This window comes from Macaca thibetana, chromosome 14, assembly GCF_024542745.1.
Source record: "Macaca thibetana thibetana isolate TM-01 chromosome 14, ASM2454274v1, whole genome shotgun sequence".
Classification (NCBI taxonomy): domain Eukaryota; kingdom Metazoa; phylum Chordata; class Mammalia; order Primates; family Cercopithecidae; genus Macaca; species Macaca thibetana.
The window spans coordinates 102,054,247-102,076,724 of NC_065591.1; the positions used below are offsets into that span (position 1 = coordinate 102,054,247).

General features: G+C 37.8%; 1 protein-coding gene across 3 annotated transcripts in view; it reads right to left on the reverse strand.

The window, feature by feature from the left end:
- Nucleotides 1-22,478, reverse strand: part of RDX (radixin) — a 115,970-nt gene that overhangs the window by 49,038 nt on the left and 44,454 nt on the right. For all 3 annotated transcript variants that reach the window (XM_050757717.1, XM_050757716.1, XM_050757718.1), the window contains 5 exons: nt 17,342-17,472; nt 6,982-7,142; nt 5,297-5,389; nt 1,767-2,009; nt 396-556 (listed from right to left, as the gene is read on the reverse strand). In XM_050757717.1, the coding sequence (XP_050613674.1) occupies nt 396-556; nt 1,767-2,009; nt 5,297-5,389; nt 6,982-7,142; nt 17,342-17,472 (789 nt within the window). The remainder of the gene's footprint in view (nt 1-395; nt 557-1,766; nt 2,010-5,296; nt 5,390-6,981; nt 7,143-17,341; nt 17,473-22,478) is intronic.

Here is a 22,478-nt window from a genome sequence, read left to right on the forward strand (position 1 = left end):
GTTAAATATGGAAGGGACAAGGGAAACCCATAAAATGTTCATCAACATTATCCTTTAAAATGTACACAGAACTGAAACCACACATACACATTTGTCAGACATGATAATGTGTTAATCTTCAACAGAAAAAAAAAAAAAAAGAAAAAAAATGTGAAAGGAGGCAATGGAACACCATTCTCCATTCCCTGGACCAAAAGAAAAAGAAAACCAAGCATGATATCATACTGCCTTAATGCTGAAGAGCTCCCCTTAAATCTGTCTTTTAGCTAGCACAGTCAAACCGGTGTAAGTGCTTTGGCAAGGTGGGATGCATTCCATCATATCTGCAAAGGCCTGCTTTTCTCTGTTGGTGGTTCAGCTTATGAAGAACATATATGCAAAATAACAGCTCTCACATTGCTTCAAACTCATCGATACGCTGCTTTGTATTGCCTTGTCGAATCTGTCGCAGAGTCTTGTACTTATCACGGCCTGCTTTAACATTCTCAGCATGAAGAACATCATTTTGTGTTTTCTTGGTTTCATCTCTGGCTTGGGCTAATTCTGAACTTAATGCCTATATTTAAAAAATTAAAAGTACAACAATTATTTTCTGAGATTTAAAAAAATTTATGAAAATGGCTTTAAGATGCATAAACACATATACCAAATCGTTTCCACTGTGAAACCTTTTTCTTTAGTGTGTAAGTTTGCTTTGGTAATCGTGGTGGCAGTGGTAAGGGAAGAATACACATGGCCTTTCATTTCCACATTTATCAATCATGGTATTTTGTACATTATTCTAAATGTCCTTAACTTCCTCATCTAATATTTGAAATGGCTAAAAAGTTCAATGCAGCCACTATAGACTAATATTACTGTGAGATTTAAAATCTATACCTCAAGGGAAGCGTTCTCCAAAAGTCTTAATATATTTATTCTAACTATCACCTTATTTTAATATTTAAAGATTTCAACAATTAAAATATTAGATAACTTACTGGGAAAAAAGAAAGCTCTCATAATATTAAAATCCTCTACTTTGACCTAGTTATGTCCATGTAATATACTGACCTTTTGCCAATATAAAATCTGAACAAATAATTAAGATTATGCAATGTCTTAAACATAGTATATTAACTATCATTCTTTCCAATGTACATTTCATTTTATTTTATTTTTTTGAGACAGAGTCACTTCTATCATCCAGGCTGGAGCGCAGTGTCATGATCTCGGCTCACTGCAACCTCCACCTCCCAGGTTCAAGCAATTCTCATGCCTCAGCCTCCCAAGTAGCTGGGATTACAGGCTCATACCACCATACCCAGCTAATTTTTGTATTTTTGGTAGAGGCAGAGTTTCACCATGTTGGCCAGCCTGGTCTTGAACTCCTGGCCTCAAGCGATCCACCTGCCTCGGCCTCCCAGAGTGTGGGATTACAGGTGTAATCCCAGCCACTGTGCCTGGCCCTCAATGTACATATTACTGATTAAAAACTAAATTCATTTGTTTTTCAACACGACATTAGAATACTTTGTACCTTTTAAAATGGGTCAAGTTGTAATTAAATAACTCACTAAGGTCTGTTTATTCAAAGCTAACAGGTATTTGCTAATGGGTTCACACAACGGAAGAAATGAAATAACGACTATAGGCCAAATACCCACAAACCAATCACAAGGCCAGTCAGTGTTAAAACTTCTATGTTCTTTTTAACTAAGTTTGTCTAAGATGGGGAAAATGCAAACTATATTTCAAATGTGCATACAACTGCAAATTTTAAATACCTGAAGTTGCTTCTTAACACGCTCATTTTTCTGTGTTTCTGTTACACGTTCTTCCTCGCTTCTATGGTTCATTACCCCTTCATTTGATAATTCAGCACTAGCCTCAGCATTATTCTCATCATGTTCATCATGTTCGTTTTCTGTTGGAGGAATGACTGGTGGTGGTGGAGGTGGAGGGGGGGCAGACATCACAGTTTTTAACTCTTCTTTGGTCTTTTCCAAGTCTTCCTGGGCTGCAAAAGCCTGAACATTAAAAATACGTTTATGAGCAACTTAGTTCAAAAATTAGTAATTAAAACAATCAAGTTATACTGCTTTTTTAACAGAAACTATATTTCAAGGTAATGAAATAAGCCCTATTTATGAAAGCTCTATTTTCATAAAAGAATGCCAACAGGTAAAGGACAAAATCAAAAGATTATGCAAATCCCATTAGAATTACTAATTCTGCAAGCTTCAAGTCAGTGACAGGTTAAAAGAAAAACAAGCATACATGCAAAAAAAATAAGTACTAATTCTGGCAAGGATTATCAACTGTTTGCTAAAATTGTTGTGCAAATAGCTGATGAGAAATGGATATTCGTATAATGCCGAAGAATCCTATGCCAAATAGATTTTATTTGAGCCACAAGCGGAAAATGTAACCGAAAAATAGAGGAATGAGACTGTCGTTACTCAAATCCAATGATCACTAACAAATACTAATGGTGAGTTAACTATAGATACTGTCTTCTGATATGATACAATCTGAAATATCTAACATCACCAATTATTTGGGTGATCATATTATCTTGGTTTACCTGGAAAAGTCCTGTTACACTGTTGTCCTGGTATAATTATGAACAATATCCCCTTTTTCTCAAGTGCTCCAGTTTAGATGTTAAATTATATGGAATTCTCACCTCTGATGCACTGTAGTCAAAAACTTTTAATTTGAATTCCCCAGGTTCTAGATCTAACTTCTGGTTCACAGGAAATACTGGAGTTAAACGATAAGGTCAATGACACAAGGAAAGAACTAAACAAATATAGGAGCTGGGACATTCTGTAGGTCCCTTCAATAAATCAAAATAATACAAAGAGAAACTGCCCTCCATTAAAAGAGACTTACAGCAAATAGAGACAATGCAAAGTCCTCTGAACACTTGTCTGGCAAATTAGCTATGAGACTTTTTGGGAAATTCTGAATATAGCCTAATATTCTATGAGATGAAAATACACTAAAATGAAATAGTACATACAGTAAGATTTCACGTTGAATATATAAACAGGAAGTATCCTGGAAGGATATGTACTAAGGTTTTGCAGTACTGCCCCTACTTTATGGGAATACAATTGTCTTTTGTGTGCATTTTCTAATTTTCTATAATTCACAGACTTGATATCTGTAATACGCTGATTTTTTTAAAGTTTACGTGTCTCTAAATTTCACAAATCATCCCTAAAAGGGATCTAAAAAATTCTAATAACAAAGTAGAGTAACTGGGAAATTAACAGTGGAATTCCTTTTGTAGTTTTATTTATATACAACTAATTTTCAATACATCTAAAACTTCCCAATGAAATTTAAACTGCTACTTACTTAAAATTTACTTAAGAGTAAAAGAAACCTTAAGATTTACTTAAGAGTAAAAGAAGGCCGGGCGCGGTGGCTCAAGCCTGTAATCCCAGCACTTTGGGAGGCCGAGACGGGCGGATCACGAGGTCAGGAGATCGAGACCATCCCGGCTAACACGGTGAAACCCCGTAAAAAATACAAAAAACTAGCCGGGCGCGGTGGCGGGCGCCTGTAGTCCCAACTACTGGGGAGGCTGAGGCAGGAGAATGGCGTGAACCCGGGAGGCGGAGCTTGCAGTGAGCTGAGATCCGGCCACTGCACTCCAGCCTGGGTGGCAGAGCGAGACTCCGTCTCAAAAAAAAAAAAAAAAAAAAAAAAAAAAAAAAAAAAAAAAAAGAGTAAAAGAAAACTGTTTTCTGTATAAGTACATTTTATTGTAGAAAAATCATCTTCTAAAACTAAATATCATCTTTGGGTGTAAAAAAATTATCTTTTCATTTAAGAGTTACTGTCATTTGAATTAAACTCTCATTATCTTATAGTCCCCCATCCCTCCAATCAAAGCCTGATTTTACAATTGTGTGCTACTTTAGACAATAGTGGTTTCATGTACTTAGGACTCATATTAGAAATCTCAGTATCACCTGCACACAGTGGCTTACACCTATAATCCCAGCACTTTGGGGGCTGAGAGGGGAGGGCTGCTTGAGGCCAGCAGTTCGAGACCAACCTGGGCTACATCGCAAGACCTCCATTCTCAACAAAAATAAAAATGATGGCGCATGCCTGTAGTCTCAGCTACTGCAGAGGCTGAGAGGGGAGGAGCCCTTGAGCCCAGGAGTTCAAGGCTGCAATGAATTATGATTGTGCCACTGCACTCCAGCCTGGGACACAGAGTAAGACCATGTCTCTAAAAAAATAAAAATAAATCCCAGCACTTTGGGAGGCCGAGACGGGCGGATCACAAGGTCAGGAGATCGAGACCATCCTGGCTAACACGGTGAAACCCCGTCTCTACTAAAAGTACAAAAAAAACTAGCTGGGCGAGGTGGCGGGCGCCTGTAGTCCCAGCTACTCAGGAGGCTGAGGCTGGAGAATGGCGTAAACCCAGGAGGCGGAGCTTGTAGTGAGCCGAGTTCGCGCCACTGCACCCCAGCCTGGGTGACAAAGCAAAGACTCTGTCTCAAAAAAATAAAAATAAAAAAATAAAAAATAAATAAAAATAATTCAACTTCATATCCAATCACTGGTTGCCACGCCCTTTTGTGTCTACCACAAAATGTCTCTTATCTCTTCCCATTCCTCTTTATTCTCATTTCCACATCCTCAGTTTGGGTCTTTATCTCTTAAGTATCCACTATCCCAATCCTTTCTTCACACTGATCACTACATGGTTTTTAGAAAATCATATCTGATCATGTTACAATCCTGTTTTGAAATCTTCTAAGCCCCAAGTCAATCGATACTCCCACTGCCTTGCTGTAGCACAGCATTTATTTAAAGCCCTTCACAATTCCCTATTATCTAACTTGAGGGCCACATCTTCCAACATTTCTGAACAACACGAAAGCTTCGGCTGCTTATTGGTTATCCTCAAATCTATTACATACATTCATACTTCCTATAGTCATTCAGTTCCCTCTGTCTGGAATGACCACCTCTTCAGTCTCTAACTATTCCCAATCTTATGTCCCAATCTTTCGTACCCCCAAAATTTAATTCATTATTCAAGACCCAGCTTAAATGTATATGGGTCTCCCAACAACTCTCTGGACCCCACAGAAATTAATCACCTCTTCTGTGTTCCCAAAGTACTTGGTTTATATCCGTAGATAAATATTTACAATACACATACACAAGTATTTTTCCCACTCTAAATTATGACAGTAACTTATATTCATCTCTATAAAGTCAGCATAATCCTGGGTACAAAAGCTATTCAATAAAAGCTAGTAAATGAACAAATGATTACTTTGTGTTGCCATTCAGTAGCTTCCTCTTCCTTTTTCTTCTTGGCTTCTTCTAGAAGTGCAATCTTGGCAGTGAATTCAGCAAGTTCTGCTGCCTAAAGTAAACAATATAATTCCAAGATTAACATATTTTGAATAATCTTATAAGTCAACAAAGCTTTAATGTACATGCTTAGGCTGTTTATGTTTTTCTTAGATAGTCTTCCATTTAAAAAAATACAGTATTTCTTAAGATCTTAAATAGCTTATTTACAATAAGTCCTTGAAGTAATGAGCTAAGGAGGAGACAAAATTAAAAGATTACTATTATTCTACAGACAAGCAGTTAATCCTGCTTTCAGTAGCAGGAACTTAAAATGTGTAACTTAAAAGGTTTTTAAAGAAAACTTTCATCAATAAACTATTTGTTAAAGTCTACAAAAGAGAAAATATATTTATATAATGCTATATACTTTAAATGGCACTTTGTCAAATCATCTCATGTAATTCCCCAATAATCCCTAACAGGTAGTATCATTCCTTTTTTCCTTTTTTTTTTTTTTTTTTTTTTTTTTCCCAGACGGAGTGTCGCTCTGTCGCCCAGGCTGGAGCTCAGTGGCACGATCTCAGCTCACCGCAAACTCCGCCTGCCGGGTTCAGGCAATACTCCTGCCTCAGCCTCCCAAAGTAGCTAGGATTACAGGTGTGCACCACTATGCCTGGCTAATTTTGTATTTTTAGTAGAGACAGGGTTTTGCCATGTTGGTCAGGGTGGTCTTGAACTCCTGACCTCAGGTGATCTGCTTGCCTCGGCCTCCCAAAATGCTGAGATTACAGTCGTGAGCCACTGTGCCCAGCCATCATTCCTCTTTTCAAAGGGAAGGAACTGAGGCTCAGAAAGAGCCAAAGACACATACATAGCAAGTAGCATGTGTGAACTAATATTTAAATCCAGGATCTTTTAAGTAACATGCTTATACCTCGTTATTTGCAAGTCCACTAAATAAACAAAAAACTCCAACCAATTATGGCCTATAGTTATCTCATAGGAACTATAACATATTAATTTATCTAAAGCAAAAGATGCCAACTGACTTATTGTGGAACCTGTCCAATGTCAAAGTGAATCAGAACCTTTTGCTGACAAGAGACTCCATTTACAAATAATCTATAGAAAAATATAGGCCGGGCGCGGTGGCTCAAGCCTGTAATCCCAGCACTTTGGGAGGCCCAGATGGGCGGATCACGAGGTCAGGAGATCAAGACCATCCTGGCTAACACGGTGAAACCCCGTCTCTACTAAAAAATACCAAAAAAAAAAAAACAAAAAAACAAACCTAGCTGGGCGAGGTGGCGGGCGCCTGTAGTCCCAGCTACTCGGGAGGCTGAGGCAGGAGAATGGCGTGAACCTGGGAGGCGGAACTTGCAGTGAGCTGAGATCTGGCCACTGCACTCCAGCCTGGGCGACAGAGCGAGACTCCGTCTCAAAAAAAAAAAAAAAAAAAAACTTATTCTTTTGTATTTTTAGGTTTTTGTTTAGGCAGAAATAGAAGTTTTAGGTTTTTGTCCACACTTTGTTACTAAGTTACATGTTATCTTTGGCTTGCTTTCCAGAAAGCACAAAATGGTTGCTTTTTGTTTTTTCTTTTTAGAGGGTTCACTCTATGCTTTTATTTAAACTTTTTTCTCTAAGAAGACAGTTCCTTACTAGCTGCTCCTGATTCTTCATCTGGTCGGCAGCTTGTTTTGCTATGGCAGACTTCGCCTCTTCAGCAGCTCGACGCTCTTTTTCAAGCCGTTCTGCTTCTTCTTTTGCTCGTTTTCGTTCTTGATCCAGTTCTAGAGCTTTTCGAGTCTGTTCTTCTAGTTCTGTGAAATATGTGTATTTCCCCCAACAGTGATTAATTCCAAACATTCTCATTATCAAAAGAAGCTAAAATAGTAGCAAGAAATCAAATCTGTTCAGTTTCTAAAAATTAGCACACATGTAAATACGTATATACCTCTTTGTTTTCTTGAGACAGGGTCTCGCTCTGTTGCCCAGGCTGGAGTGCAGTGGCACAATCATAGCTCACTGCAGCCTCTAACTCATGGGCTCAAGCAATCCTGCCACCTCAGCCTCCCTAGTAGCTAGGACTACAGGCACTATATTTCATTTCTAACTTGGCAAAAGCCTAATAATTTTTAAAGAGACATGAAAATCTTTTGCAATTCAAGTTATGTAAAAAGGCTACAAGCATTAACTTTATTTTATTTTTAAGAAATAATCTCTCCATCTAAAGTTTTGATCTCAGTAAACAAATTGCCATGTTTCAGAAATCTGTAATACATTTTTAACACTTCCATTAAGTTTTTACTTACCTAAACTAATAAGTAAATCCAAGAAATTAAGATTGAAAACAGTATTTACTGACTCAAAAATAGGAATTTTGATGTGAATTATATGAATTATTGAAAAAATGTGAGTTACTGGTATATATCACTTCCTACGGCATGAAGATAAGTAATATTGGGAGATAAATAACATGAATTTAAATCCTTAAGTGTATAGATCACTAAATCAAATCTCTTTTCTTATTCCAATGAGTTGAACAGGAAAGGAAAATAAATTTTTAAGAGAGTTTAAAAGTTCTAACTTTAAATATTATTCTGACAATTATTTAAGCCCTGTGACAGAAGACAACAGAATGCCACCTACTAAGACAGTACAAGGTCCTACAAAGAATGATTCTCCCTTACTGTATACTAAGAGAATGTGTATATTATGAAATTTGAAAGCTAACTGTAACTTACAACCTTTTACTTACTGTCCTTAATTTTGTTGGTCTTGATCAGAACTAGTTAAGTAATTGCAGTTAAGACTTGGAAGGTTTTAGGCCGGGTGTGGTGGCTCATGCCTGTAATCCCCAGCACTTTGGGAGACCGAGGTGGGTGGATCACTTGAGGTCAGGAGTTTGAGACCAGACTGGCCAACCTGGTGAAACCCCATCTCTACTAAAAATACAAAAATTAGCCAGGCATGGTGGTAGGCGCCTGTAATCCCAGCTACTTGGGGAGGCTGAGGCAGAAAAATCGCTTGAACCCAGGAGGCAGAGACTGCAGTGAGCCAAGGTTGCACCACTGCACTCCAGCCCGGGCAACGGAGCAAGACTCTGTCTCAAAAACTACAACAACAACAACAAAACAAAACAAAACAAAACAAAACACTTGAAAGGTTTTGAGAGGGTTGGAGAAGAATGACTCTTCGGTTAGGTTTTAAATTCTTAATAAAATAATACAAAAACCACAGCAATTAGGCCAAAAAAAAAAAAAAAAAAAAAGAAGAGGAAGAAGAAAGAAGAAAGAACAAAGGGTATCCAAAGTGGAAGGAAAGAAGTCAAATTAACATTATTTGCAGATAACATGATCTTATACCTAGAAAAACCTAAAGATCCCACCAAAAAAAAAAAACTGCTGGAACTGATAAATGAATTCAGTAAAGTTGCAGGATGCAAAATCAACATTAAAAAATCAGGGCTGGGCATGGTGGCTCATGCCTGTAATCCCAGCACTTTCGAACGGCAAAGTGGGAAGATTGCGTGGGCTACGAGTTTGAGACCAGCCTGGTCAATAGAGTGAGACACCATCTCTTCTTAAAAACTAAAATTAAAATCAGTAGCCATTTATATACACCAACAGTAAGCAATCTGAAAAACAAACCAAGAAAGCAATTCCATTTACAATAGCTTAAAAAAAAAAAAAAAAAAAAGTAAAACACCTAGGAATCAGTCTACCCAAAGAAGTGAAAAAAGGACATTGGTCTAGGTAAAGGTTTTTTGTGTAAGACCACAAAGGCACAGGCAAAGAGAGATAATGGGTATTGTATCAAGCTAAACAGCTCTGTATAGCAAAGGAAACAACCAACAAAGTGAAGAGATAAACTAAAGAACAGAATAAAGTGTCTACAAACTGTCTATCTAAAAAAGGACTAATAACCAGAATATATAAAGAGCTCAAACTCGATAGCAGAAAACCAAATAATCTCATTTACAAATGGGCAAAACATCTGAACTGACATTTCTCAAAAGACGTACAAATGGCCAAAAGCTATATGAAAAAAATGTTAAATACTATAATCACAGAAATATAAATCAAAACCACAATGAGATATCATCTCACCCCAGTCAAAATGGCTTGTATCAAAAAGACAGGCAAGGCTGGGCAAGGTGGCTCACGCCTGTAAATCCCAGGACTTTGGAATTTATAAAAATTAGCTGGGCATGGTGATGCATGTAATCCCAGGTACTTGGGTGGCAGAGGCTAAGAATCACTTGAACACGGGAGGTGAAGGCTGCCTGGGCGATAGAGGAAGACTCCGTTTAAAAAAAAAAAAAAAGGCAGTAACAGATGCTGGCAGGGATGTAGAGAAAAGGGACACTCATACACTATTGGTGGGAATGCAATTTAGTAAGGCCGCTTTGTAGAACATTATAGACAGTCCTCAAAAAACTAAAAATACGGAAATTACCATAGTATCTAGCAATATCACTACTGGGTGTTTATATCCAAAACAAAGGAAATCAATACATTGGAGATAGTTGTACTCCTATGTTTATTGCAGCACTATTCACAATGGCCAAAACATGAAGTCAACCTAAGTGCCCATCAATAAATGAATGGATAAAGAAAATGTGGCATATACACACTATGGAATATTATTCAGCCACAAAAATAAATGAAATCCTGTCATCTGCAGCAATATGGATGGAACAGGAAGCCATTATGTTAAGTGAAATAAACCAAGCACAGAAAGACAACTATTGCATGTTCTCACTCATATGTCAGAGCTAAAAAGGTGGATCTCATAAAGATAAATAAACTGGTGATTACCAAAGGCCAGGAAGTGGGTGGAGGGAACTGAAGGGAGGAAAAAAAGAATATAAATGTATTTATTACTACTGAACTGTATACTTAAAAACGGTAAAGATGGCTGGGCACGGTGGCTCATGCCTGTACTCCCAGCAATTTGGGAGGCAGAGATGGGCAGATCACCTCACGTCAGGAGTTCGAGACCAGCCTGGCCAACACGGCAAAACCCTGTATCTACTAAAAATACAAATAATTAGCCAGGCGTGGTGGCGGGCACCTGTAATCCCAGCTACTCGGGAGGCTGAGGCAGGAGAAACACTGAAACCCAGGAGGCGGAGATTGCAGTGAGCCAAGATAACACCACTGCACTCCAGCCTGGGCGACAGAGTGAGACTCTGTCTCAAAAAAAAAAGAAAAAAGGGGAAAAAAAAAAAAAGAGTAAAGATGTGTATATTCTGTATTATATATGTACATTTTACCTCAATAAAAAATAAATAATATAAAAATTCTATGTGGCCATTTGGCTATAAAGATAAAATGTACATAGCACCGTATGTTACCATAGCTAAGTTCTAGGATTACTCATTTTAGAATCTGCCTTTTAAAATTTAGACAATCAAGCTGGCCCATCAAACTTTTCTTTTTTTTTTGAGATGGAGTCTCACTCTGTTGCCCAGGCTGGAGTACAGTGGCACGATCTCAGCTCACTGCAACCTCCGCCTCTCAAGTTCAAGCAATTCTCCTGCCTCAGTCTCCTGAGTAGCTGGGATTACAGACGTGCGTCACCACACCCAGCTAATTTTTGTATTTTTAGTAGAGACAGGGTTTCACTATGTTGGCCGGGCTGGTCTCAAACTCCTGACCTCAGGTGATCCACCTGCCTTGGCCTCCCAAAGTGCTGGGATTACAGGTGTGAGCCACTGCACTCAGCCTCAAACTTTTCTTATGATTAATTCTTTTCATCTGATTGACTGATATATAAAACAACACCCACAAAGCTCATGGTTTTATCTTCCGTCTCAACAAGCAAACAAATAACTAGATAATTGAAAGCAGGGTCTCAAAGCAGTATCTGAACATCCATGTTCATAACAGCATTATTCACAATAACTAAAACACAGAAGCAACCTGAGTGCCCATCAACAGATACACAGGTAAGCAAAATGTGGTATATAAATAGAATATCATTCAGCCTTAAAGGAAGGAAATTCCAACATATGCTACAACATGGATGAACCTTGAGGACATTAAGTTAAGTGAAATAAGCCAGTCACAAAAAGACAAATACTGTATGATACCACTTATACAGGCAGAATACTCAAAATCATAAAGACAAAAAGTAGAATGGTGGTTGCCAGGGGTTGTGGGGAGGGGGGAAATGGGGATTGTTTAATGGGTGCAGAGTTTTAGTTTTACAAGATGAAAAGAATTATGGAGCTGGATAGTGGTGATGGCTGCACAACATTCCCAATATATTTTGTATCAACGAACTACATTACTTAAAAAGGCAAAAAACTGGCCGGGCACGGTGGCTTACGCCTGTAATCCCAGCACTTTGGGAAGCCGAGGCGGGCGGATCACATGAGGTCAGGAGTTTGAGAACAGCCTGGCCAACATGGTGAAACCCCGTCTCTATACTAAAAATACAAAAATTAGCCAGACGTGGTGGCAGGCGCCTGTAATCCCAGCTACTCGGGAGGCTGAGGTAGGAGAATCGCTTGAACCCGGGAGGCGGAGGTTGCAGTGACTCAAGATTGCACCATCACACTCCGGCCTGGGGGACAAGAGCAAGACTTTGTCTCAAAAAATAAAAAATAAAAATAAAAAAATTTTTTAAAAAGCCAAACACCTCAATGCTTTATTTTCTCTCATAATAAAAATTGTTTCTGTACTATGCAAAAGAGAAATAAGTCTGGATTACAAAGTTAAATTTTGAAACATTCCCCAATATTCATTTTTATCAGCTTTTTGTAATAAAGGTCAACTTGAAAAATGACAGATAAGGCATAGCTATCTTGTGGTATACTAAGAATTGTATAAAAGTGTAAGTTTTAAAAAACATTTAAAAAGAACTCTGAAAACATCAGGTCTACTCCAGTCTCTTCTAAAAAAGGAAGGTTTTTAACAGTCATATATCCCATAAATGGTTTCTGCTGTTTCCTCTCCAATTAACTGAGTTAATACAGGAGTTAGCAAACTATGGCTCATGGAGTAAACCCAATCTAATGCTTTTTTTGTTTGTTTTACTGGAACATAGCCACCCTCATTTGTTTAGGTATTACAGTACACGGTTGCTTTCACACTGCAATAGCAGAGGTGAAGGGACACAGACCATGTAGTCTGAAAAGCATGAAATATTTATCATCACTGGTAATCAAGAAAATAAACTACAGACAGGGTATCCTAATCCAAAAATCTGAACTCCAAATTACTCCAAAATCCTAAATTTTTTGAGCATTTGCAGGACACTCAAAGGGAATGCTTACTGACAGCATTTCAGATTTTGGAATTTTGAATGAGGGATGCTTAACCAGTAAGTATAAGGCAACTATTCCAAAATTTAAAAAATAAAAATAAAAATAAACAACCAAAAACCTGAAATCTAAAACACCTCTGGTCCCAAGTATTTCAGATAAGGGTTACTCAACCTGTATATTCACTATATATGCACCAGAATGGCTAACAAAACCAAACCCTAACAATAAACTAGTGGAACAATTGGTAAGGGCTTAGAGCAAATGTACTTTCAATCATTAGTAACAGGAATAAAAACTGATTCATGGCTGGGTGCAGTGGCTCAGGCCTATAATCCAGCAATTTCAGAGGCCAAGGCAGGCAGATTGCTTAAGGCCAGGAGTTGGAGACCAGCCTGGCCAACAAGGTATAACCCTGTCTCTACTAAAAATATAAAAATTAGCCAAGCGTGGTGGTGCACACCTGTAATTCCAGCTACTTGGGAGGCTGAGGCATGACAATTGCTTGAACCTCGGAGACTGAGGCTGCAGTGAACCGGGATCATGCCACTGCACTCCAGCCTGCGTGACAGAGCAACACACTGTCTTAGAAAAAAACAAAACAAAAGGGACACATGCAATATGCATGTACAAAAAGCACATGGAAACACACTCAGCGTCACCAGGTATTAGAGATATGCAATAAAAACTAAGATACCACTTCACACCCATTAAGATTACTATAATCCAGAAGACAAACATTAACAAGTATTGGTGAAATGTGGAGAAATCAAACTTGCTGGTGGGAATGTAATATGGTACAGTCACTTTAGAAACCAATGTGGCAGTTCCTCAAAAAGTTAAACACAGTTACCACATGACCCAGCAATTCCACTCCTTTGGTATACACCCGAAAGAAATGAAGACATATGAAAAACAAAAACCTACACAACAAATGTTCATAACAGCATTAGTCACCTTAGTCAAATACTAGAAACAATCAAAAACATCAGATTTCAAACAAATAAATAAAATATACCATATCCCTAAAATGAGTTCGAGACCAGCCTGACCAACATGGTGAAACCCTGTCTCTACTAAATATACAAAAATTAGCTGGGTGTGGTGGCGGGCTCCTGTAATCCCAGCTACTCAGGAGGCTGAGGCGGAAGAACTGCTTGAACCTGGGAGGTGGAGGTTGCAGTGAGCCGAGATCACGCCATTTTGCACTCTAACCTGGGGCAACAGAGCGAGACTCCGTCTCAAAAAAAAAAAAAAAAATAGAGTGGAGTGCTGATAAATGCCACAATATGAACGAACCTTTAAAATGTCATATTAAACAAAAGAAGCCAGTCACAAAAGACCACATTTTGCATGATTCCATTCATATGATTGTCTAGAACAGACAAATCTTTAGAGAAAGATTAGTGGTTGTCTAGAGCAAAGGGAAGGGGCACTGAGAAGAAATGGGAGAGACTGCTAATGGGTATGGGATTTCTTTTTGGAATAATGAAAATGTTCTAAAATTGATTATAGTGACAGCTGTACAACTGTGAAAACACTAAAAACCCTTAAAACCCTTAAACTGCATATTTCAAATGGGTAATTACATGGTATGTAAATTATAAGCTATATCTCAACAAAGCTATTAGAAAACGATAAACAAAACTAAGCTCTATATGATGGTATAAGTCAGAATGACAGAAATCACATTTGAGGTTAAAAGAAAAAGAGAAAAGGAGACACTGAGGGCAGATAATTTCTCTATCATGTTCAGGGCACTTATGGGAGTAAATTCACTTTGTAAAAATTGAGCCTCATACTTGAGAAATATGTGTATTACTCTATGTCTACTTCAATGATTTTTTTTTTTTTTTTGGAGATAGTCTTGCTCTGTCATCCAGGCAGAAGTGCAGTAGTGCAGTCTTGGCTCACTGCCAACTCTGCCTCCTGGGTTCAAGTGATTCTCCTGCCTCAGCCTCCCTAGTAGCTGGGATTACAGGCACCCACTAATTTTGTATTTTTAGTAGAGATGGGGTTTCACCATGTTGGCCAGGCTGGTCTTGAACTCCTGACTTCAAGTGATCTGCCTGCCTCAGTCTCCTACAGTGCTGGGATTACAGGGATGAGACACCACGCCCGGCCAAATTTTTGTTTTTTAAAAAATACAACTATAAGGCTGGGTGCAATGGCTCATGCCTATAATCCCAGCACTTTGGGACGCCAATGCGGGAGAATCACTTCAGCCCAGGAGTTTGAGGCTACAGTAAGCCTTGATCACACCACTGCACTCCACCCCGTGCAACAGAGTAAGACCCTGATTAATTATGAGACCCTGATTAATCATTAATTAATGATTCACTTAAAATAATGACTTCAAATTTAAAAATTTAAATAAAATTACAGTAAGTATAAAAAAGTTTCTTCTTAAATAAAAAATTACAAATAGGTCTATTAAATCATGACTTAGATATGGCCAAAGTTACTGAATTTGTGTGAGAATTAGCATAAATTATAAGACAATCGTGCAGACTTTAGGACAGCCTGGGCAAGCTTTATTAGAAGAAATTTTTTAAAAATTGGATGTCCTTTGCCTTAAGATGACTGATTTGAAATTATCTTGGTAGGAAGGCTCTATATTCTTTCTTCTACTTTCTTCTTTATATTCTCTAGTGCTTCTTAACTTGTAAATCATTAACATTTTTATTATATACCCTAAATGAGATTGAAAGATTTAGTAAATAGCTATTTTCTCCAGAAAACATATCAATGATAAAGTGCCATGATTTAATATTTTCTTTAAAATCAGATCAGTAATGTTTTTAAACTTTAACATACTTCGGTACAATCCACATTTTTTATAGCATTCTTCCTCTAGGAGCATTGCCTATACTATTCACGTGGCACTTAGCACACATTATCTCACTTTATTAATATTTTTATGTATGTATTTCTGTCAATTACAGGCTTTACTCCCATCTATGCTAAATCTTTGTATTCCTAGAATGCAGCACAAAGTAGGAACACTTCATACATGTCTTTTCTGATCGATTTTTTAAAAAAGGTACCTAGGGTGGCAGAAACAGCATCAAGTGCAATTCAGGAAACGAGTTCTGCCCCTGAGTTGTGGTCTGAAAACAAATGCTTTACTACCCTTGGGCATTGAGCTGAATTAGTTTCTAGGGCTTTCATGGCTCTGAGAAGTGAGTCTTCCAATGAGTGAGAATAAAACCTAGGTTATTACTATCTATTCTCCTAGAAGTATTTTTCTAATCCTCTTGGAATTGAAATGATCAATCAGCTTGTGCATTTATAGCAATTTTTGTGGCTTTCCCCTCTAGCTACTCTCCCTCACAATTATTCTACTCACTGCTCAAGAGTATGTCTTAACCACAGCAGGCTGGTGTTAGAAATCAAAATATATCTTAAATAAGACTAAAGACTGAGTATCCCTAATCCAAAAAATCTGAAATCTGAAATGCTCCAAAATCTAAAACTTTGTAAGCACCAACATGACATTCAAAGAAAATGCCCAGGGTCAGGCACGGTGGCTCACGCCTGTAATCCCAATACTTTAGGAGGCCAAGGCGGGTGGATCACTTGAAGTCAGGAGGTCAAGACCAGTCTGGCCAACATGGCGAAACCCTCTCTCTACTAAAAATACAAATATTAGCTGGGCCTGGTGGAGTACACCTGTAATACCAGCTACTTGGGAGGCTCAGGCAGGAGAACAGCTTGAACCCGGAAGGCAGGGTTGCAGCGAGCTGAGATCACGCCACTGTACTCCAGCACGGATAACAGAGCAAGATTGTGTCTCAAAAAAAAAAAAAAAAAAAAAAAAAAAGCTCAGATTTTGGATTTTCAGATTTGAAATGCTCAATAGGACAATGCAAACATCCCAAAATCGGAATACTTCTGTTCCCAAGTATTAAACAAGGGATATTCAACCCATGTTGGCTATTTCCAACAGAACTGAATAGCTTGTTTTACCAATTGCAGAAAACCAGGTTATTAAATAGAGCTTTCATAAATAGTGTCGACTTCATGTTACCTCTGAGAGCCTGCTGCTTAGAGAGGAGAAAAACATTTTATTCATGCAATACTTTTTTTTCTTGCTTTCTCCACTATTTGCTGAGTGAAAGTAGTATATCCTAAAGTTACTTAATATAAACCACATATTATAAATCCAGTGTATCCTTTCTATATACAGTAGCACTTTGGTTATATATTGCCTAAGAAGTAAGTTCTTCCAAACATATTATCAAAAACAAACAAAAAACATAACACGTCTCTGTGCTGTGTATTTTCTAGTAGAATAAAATAAAATCTTTTTAGGAAGTGAGTTCCAAAAAAGTTCATATAGTCAGAATAGCTTAAATTACTTAAATGCCTTACTTATACAGCCATAAAGCATTGCATATTTTTGTTTAAATGCCATAATGTATTGGATATGTGTTTTCTGTTTATACAGCCCATATATACAGTCATTTACAATTATTTAAGAATACATATGAAAAATACTTGCATGTTTAAAATAAAAAACTAAGAAAAATATTTGCGTGTTTAAAAGAAACATCAGCACTGTATTAAATGAATCTGTCTTAGTGAAACATGTTTATGATGTGATTCCACTAAGTATTAATTTGGCAATTAAATACACAATTGTCCTATATAACAAATAAGGTATAAGAGTAGTAAAAAAAAATACCACTATCTGACAACAGAGCAATAATAATTTTTAATCCATTCTCAAAAAGAAGCTTTTACCTTTCTGGGCTTTAACTGTCTGTTCTTCAATTTGCTTCAGACGTTCCATTAGCTCTTCCTTTTCACGTTCTATTCTTTCCTTTTCCTTTTCTGCTATTTCTCTTTTCTTCTTTTCATTCTCTAATTGTGCCCTTAAAAGGAATTGCAATTGCTGTTACAAATTAATAGAAATATTATTCATGTGATGGAATACTACTCTGCCATAAAAAGGAACAAAATAATGTCTTCTGCAGCAACTTGGATGAAGGTGGAGGCCACGATTCTAAGTGAAGTAACTCAGAACACACAAATGCCGTATGTTCTCACTTATAAAGTGGAAGCAAAGCTATGAGGATGCAAAGACAGAGTAATATAATCAACTTTGGGGACTTGAGAGGGAATGGCTGGGAGTCGGGTGAGGGACAAAAGACTACATATTGGGTATAGTGTACACTGCTCAAGTGACAGGTGTGCTAAAATCTCAGAATTCACCATGATAGAACCCATTCATGTAACCAAAAACCACCTATACTCCAAAAACTATTGAAATAAAATAGTAATAATTGGAAATATTATTCACATGAACCCTAAGAACTAACTGAATCGTCTAAGAAGAAACGACAGCATAAATATTTTAACAGAGTTTTCATTGTATTACACTTGTGTTCAAAATAGTATATATAGTTAAAAGTACAGGACTACAACATACATACACTCATGTATGTATATAATGTTCTGGGTTCCAATGTATTACTTATTTTGGGTTCACAATAAAGACCACTGAGACTATTTTTTAAAAATATTAAAAACTTAAGACATTTAGGAACATCTTCAAAGGATGAGTTTACAAAACTGCTAGTAAAGTATAACTGTCAAATATGTCCCTGTGTATGGAACATGCTTATATGGCACACTTTAGTGGGGGAAAAATTAGATTTACCATTTGCATACGGGATGAACTCTGACAATAAATTAAATGTCAGCACCAAAAGAGTTAACCACACAGTTGCCATGCCCCCCAAAAATGCCATCTTTAGATTAACAGGAGCCCTCCACTGGGGAAATAATAAAGGACTGAAGGGAGCAAACAAAGGCATGTATCTTACAACAGGGAGGGCAACAATTTTCAATCATTAAAAACGAATTAATCCAAGTTAGTTTCTTGGGTAGTACCCATTTATGCCTAGATACAAGATGACAAATCAATTTCACCTCCTTTCACAATTCCATTAGAATGATAGTAGGTGGCTAATGATCTTAAAAAATATCATCAGAGCTCAGTGGGAAAAATGCCTTGATCACTTAGCTGCATCTGCCATGGGCCTGATGAGAGTGTTTCTTTTAAATAACACTGCCAAATTCATTCACCAAACATCTACCAAGAGACTACCATGGGTCAGAATCTATGTTGGGGGCCATAAATATAAACAAAAATAAAAGGCACATGGGGAAACTCTTATCAGACAATATTGTTTACTTAAGTTGAATCAATATTCAAATCACTACTTTAATAACTTAAAAAATCAGTTATGATTCCATCTCTGAAACTTATCCGAGTATGCTTTAATGTTCCACAAAAAGACAGCATTGCCAGCTGCTGTCAATTCTGAATTTCAAGCACAAAACCCTGTAGTTTCTCAAGTTGCAGTCTCTGATAAACTTATCAGCAAAGTTTTGCTATCAAAGATTTCTCCCTTATTTATAAACCTAAATTTTAAAATTCCTGCAGCTCCTAGATACCCATTTGCCCCTAAAACAGAAAGAGAGCTCCCCTTTGGGACAAACAAGTAGAGGTGTCACAAGTCAGCAAGAGGTCAGACACTGATGGTGACCTCCTAATGCACCAAGTCAAAACATGAAGGGTCACCACACCTCGCTGCTAGTTTGATGAATCCTCCACCATTTAGGAATCTAGAGAGGCTGGGCATGGTGATTCATGCCTAAGATCCCACCACACTGGGAGGCAAAGGCGGGAAGACTGCTTAAGGTTAGGAGTTCAAGACCAGGGCAACATAGCGAGACCTCATCTCGTCTAAAAATAAGAATAAAAAATTAGCCAGGCATGGTGGTGTGTACCCATAGTCCTGGTTACTCAGGAGGCTAAGGTGGGAGGATCACTTGTGCCCAGGAGGTCAACGTTGCAGTGAGCTATGATCATACCACTGTGCTCCAGCCTGGCAGGCAACTAAGCAAGACCCTGCCAAATAAAAAACAAAAAAACTAGGGCGTGGTGGTCATTCACGCAAGGGAAGCTCCATCTCTGTTCTGTAGTTCCCTATGCCTATGAGGTACTTTCTCAACAGCAAGGAGGAAGAGCCAATAACTATACCTAACCCCAGTACCTGGGCTCACTCTGCAGGACATTCACCTCTTTCTCTTCATCCTATTTCAATTTATAAAGCATATATAGGCAAAGAGATTTAAGGAGTTACAAGCTTCCACACTTCTCGAAGACATGAATTTAAGGGAAAGTTTGTGTTTCCCAATCTCTCCGGGCAAAAGAAAGGCCTGGTGGCCCCTACAGCGGCTGCTGACCTTTCTGTGTTCTTCAGACAGCTAAAACATCAGGCTTTGTATGAAAGCTAAAGAAGCAAAAGCACAGTACTTTCCAAGTAATTGCTAGTATGGCCAAAAGCTATTCTTTTCCATGCCAGGTTGTCTGCCACCCTAGGATGTTGATTAGACTACCCAACCACTCCCCAGCCTCTATGCAATCACATCCAGTTCTCCCACAGTTCCCAAGCGAACTATCTCCCCCTACTCCTTTCCCAAAGTCCCAAGACAATTCTCAAGGACTTACACTGCAAACCAGATCTCAACCAGAAGGCTACCATCATATTCCACCAACTAAGAGCCTTTCAGATCCAGCTCTGGCATATATGGCCCTTTCTGGAGATGGATGTGTTGGTTTTATTTAGCTTTTCCCTATTGATGTTTCATTTGTTCTTCAGGGATGGAGGTGAAGGAGATATGGAAGCACAAAAAGAGAATCAAGATAATCTGGCCACATGCAAGTTGGGAGGGGGTGGGGAATGATCTTCCTACTGAAAAATGCAGTAAGTATATAGCAGATACTTAACCTGATAATAATATTTAAAACACGTTGTAGTTTACTGTACTTTGTGAGGCTCGCATCTCACATTTTACAAGAATCCTACCCTGACTATGGCCATCTCTAGCCAACACTTCATTCAAATAATACAAATGCCTTCAACCCTTTACATTACTCAGTGATACCTAGTTTTTGTAGGCCTGTCTTGTCTCCTTTATGAAACAAGAAGATCTTGCTGCTCCCCCAGATGCTGTTCATTTGAAAGGACCTCACTGGCCCAGAGGCACACCATAAACATTTTTATCTCTACATATTCATCTATATTGGCTGCTTCTTCTGAACGTATCTCTCCCTCTCTCTAACCTTCAAGCCTTAGTCCCACTTTCCTCATGAAGTCTTTTGTGATTATTCTAATAATAGATGCAGATATTTTTATTTGGAGTTTGGGTTTGAAAACACTCATTTCAACGCAGTTGTTCTATTTCAAGGACATAAATAACATTAATAAACTATTATTCCTTGTATTAACATGCAAAAAATTACTTTAGAATACCTTACTTTTTAAAGATCAAACAGGTTCAATTACATTTTTCTTCCGTGAATATTAAAAACATATCCAACTTAGTTTATAATAATATTAGGAATTACTATAATGTCTATTTTTTATTAAATACCGGGTACTTTGCTAAATGCCTGTATACCACTGTCATGCTTTCTTATGAAAACCCTTGAAGGTAAGAATATCATTTCCATATTAAGAGCAAGGAAACACAGGCTCAAAATTATCTGTTTGATGAGTGTTAGAAGAGTAGTCAAACTCAGATTTATCTAGTTCCAAAGCCTGCGTTCTTTGTATGACACTAGCCAGCCTTGATGTAGAATCTCCCACAGCTAACCTACAATTGGTGCCTGGGTATGTAACTCTAAACTGTAAACTTGGGGCTTTCAGTTTTTACATGTGGAAACAATTTTAGCCATACAAAAACGTGCAAAAATTATGAGTCATAATTCAATTTAGATGCAAATAATTTAAGAGCAAAGACTACATGGAATAACCACCCATAGTGTATAAGGTCATTTTCATTGCCAAAAACATCCCAAAGTTATGAAAATTATAGGGAGTAAATACAGCCAAATATACCAAAGTATTGAAGGGAAAGAGGTCTCTTTGCTACTCTTTCCCAACTAGTGTTCTTGCCCAAGAGAGTCTAGCAGCACAGGCAGCATACCTCTGAGCATTCTCCCAGGTATGTCTGCTGGCTACTTTGCCAGTGGGCTTAATCAAAATTGTTTCCACACATACAGTTGCCATTTCTCTCTGACCTGTAAAGCAGGGAATAAATGACTCAGCATCATTTCTGAAAGACTGCCAATTCCTAGGTGATTAGAATAATGTATCTCCTAGGTATTCAAACTGAATAAAAGTTACTGAATTCCAACTGAGTATAAAGCAGCCAATAAATGCTTACTAATGAAGAACTCTAACATTTATCCAGGCTATGGATTATTGTGCCAAAAAAGAAACTTAAGTCTTCCACTTCCATCTAAGCCTTAGAGTAACTAAAATATAGCACCATTACCAAATGATACTAAGTAAACACACTACCTGTACTAGAAGCCATACAGTACTCCTCTATAAGCCATGAAATGGAGGACATATAAATATAGTAAGTTGAGAATGTAAATAATATATCAACATTACAAATGAGCAGAACAGTTAGGCATAATAGAGTGATGAGTATGATACAGGAACTGTACAAAAAGTAATTCCTCATTTATCTCATGCTAGAAGACCTTAAAGAGACAGTGAAAGCTTTAAGATGATTTTTAAAAATTAAGTAGAAACTGGCTGGACGTGGTGGCTCCCGCCTGTAATCCCAGCACTTTGGGAGGTCGAGGCAGGCAGATCACAATGTCAGGAGTTCGAGACCAGTCTGACCAACATGGAGAAACCTCGTCTCTACTTAAAAAAAAAAAAAAAAAATTAAGTAGAAACTAAAAGAAGTCTTCTCTTTGACAGAGGCAAATGCAAGGCTATGATGGATAAGAATGTACTGTATAGAAAGTAAAGCCCAATAAACAGTATTTTTAAAAAGCATTTAAGAT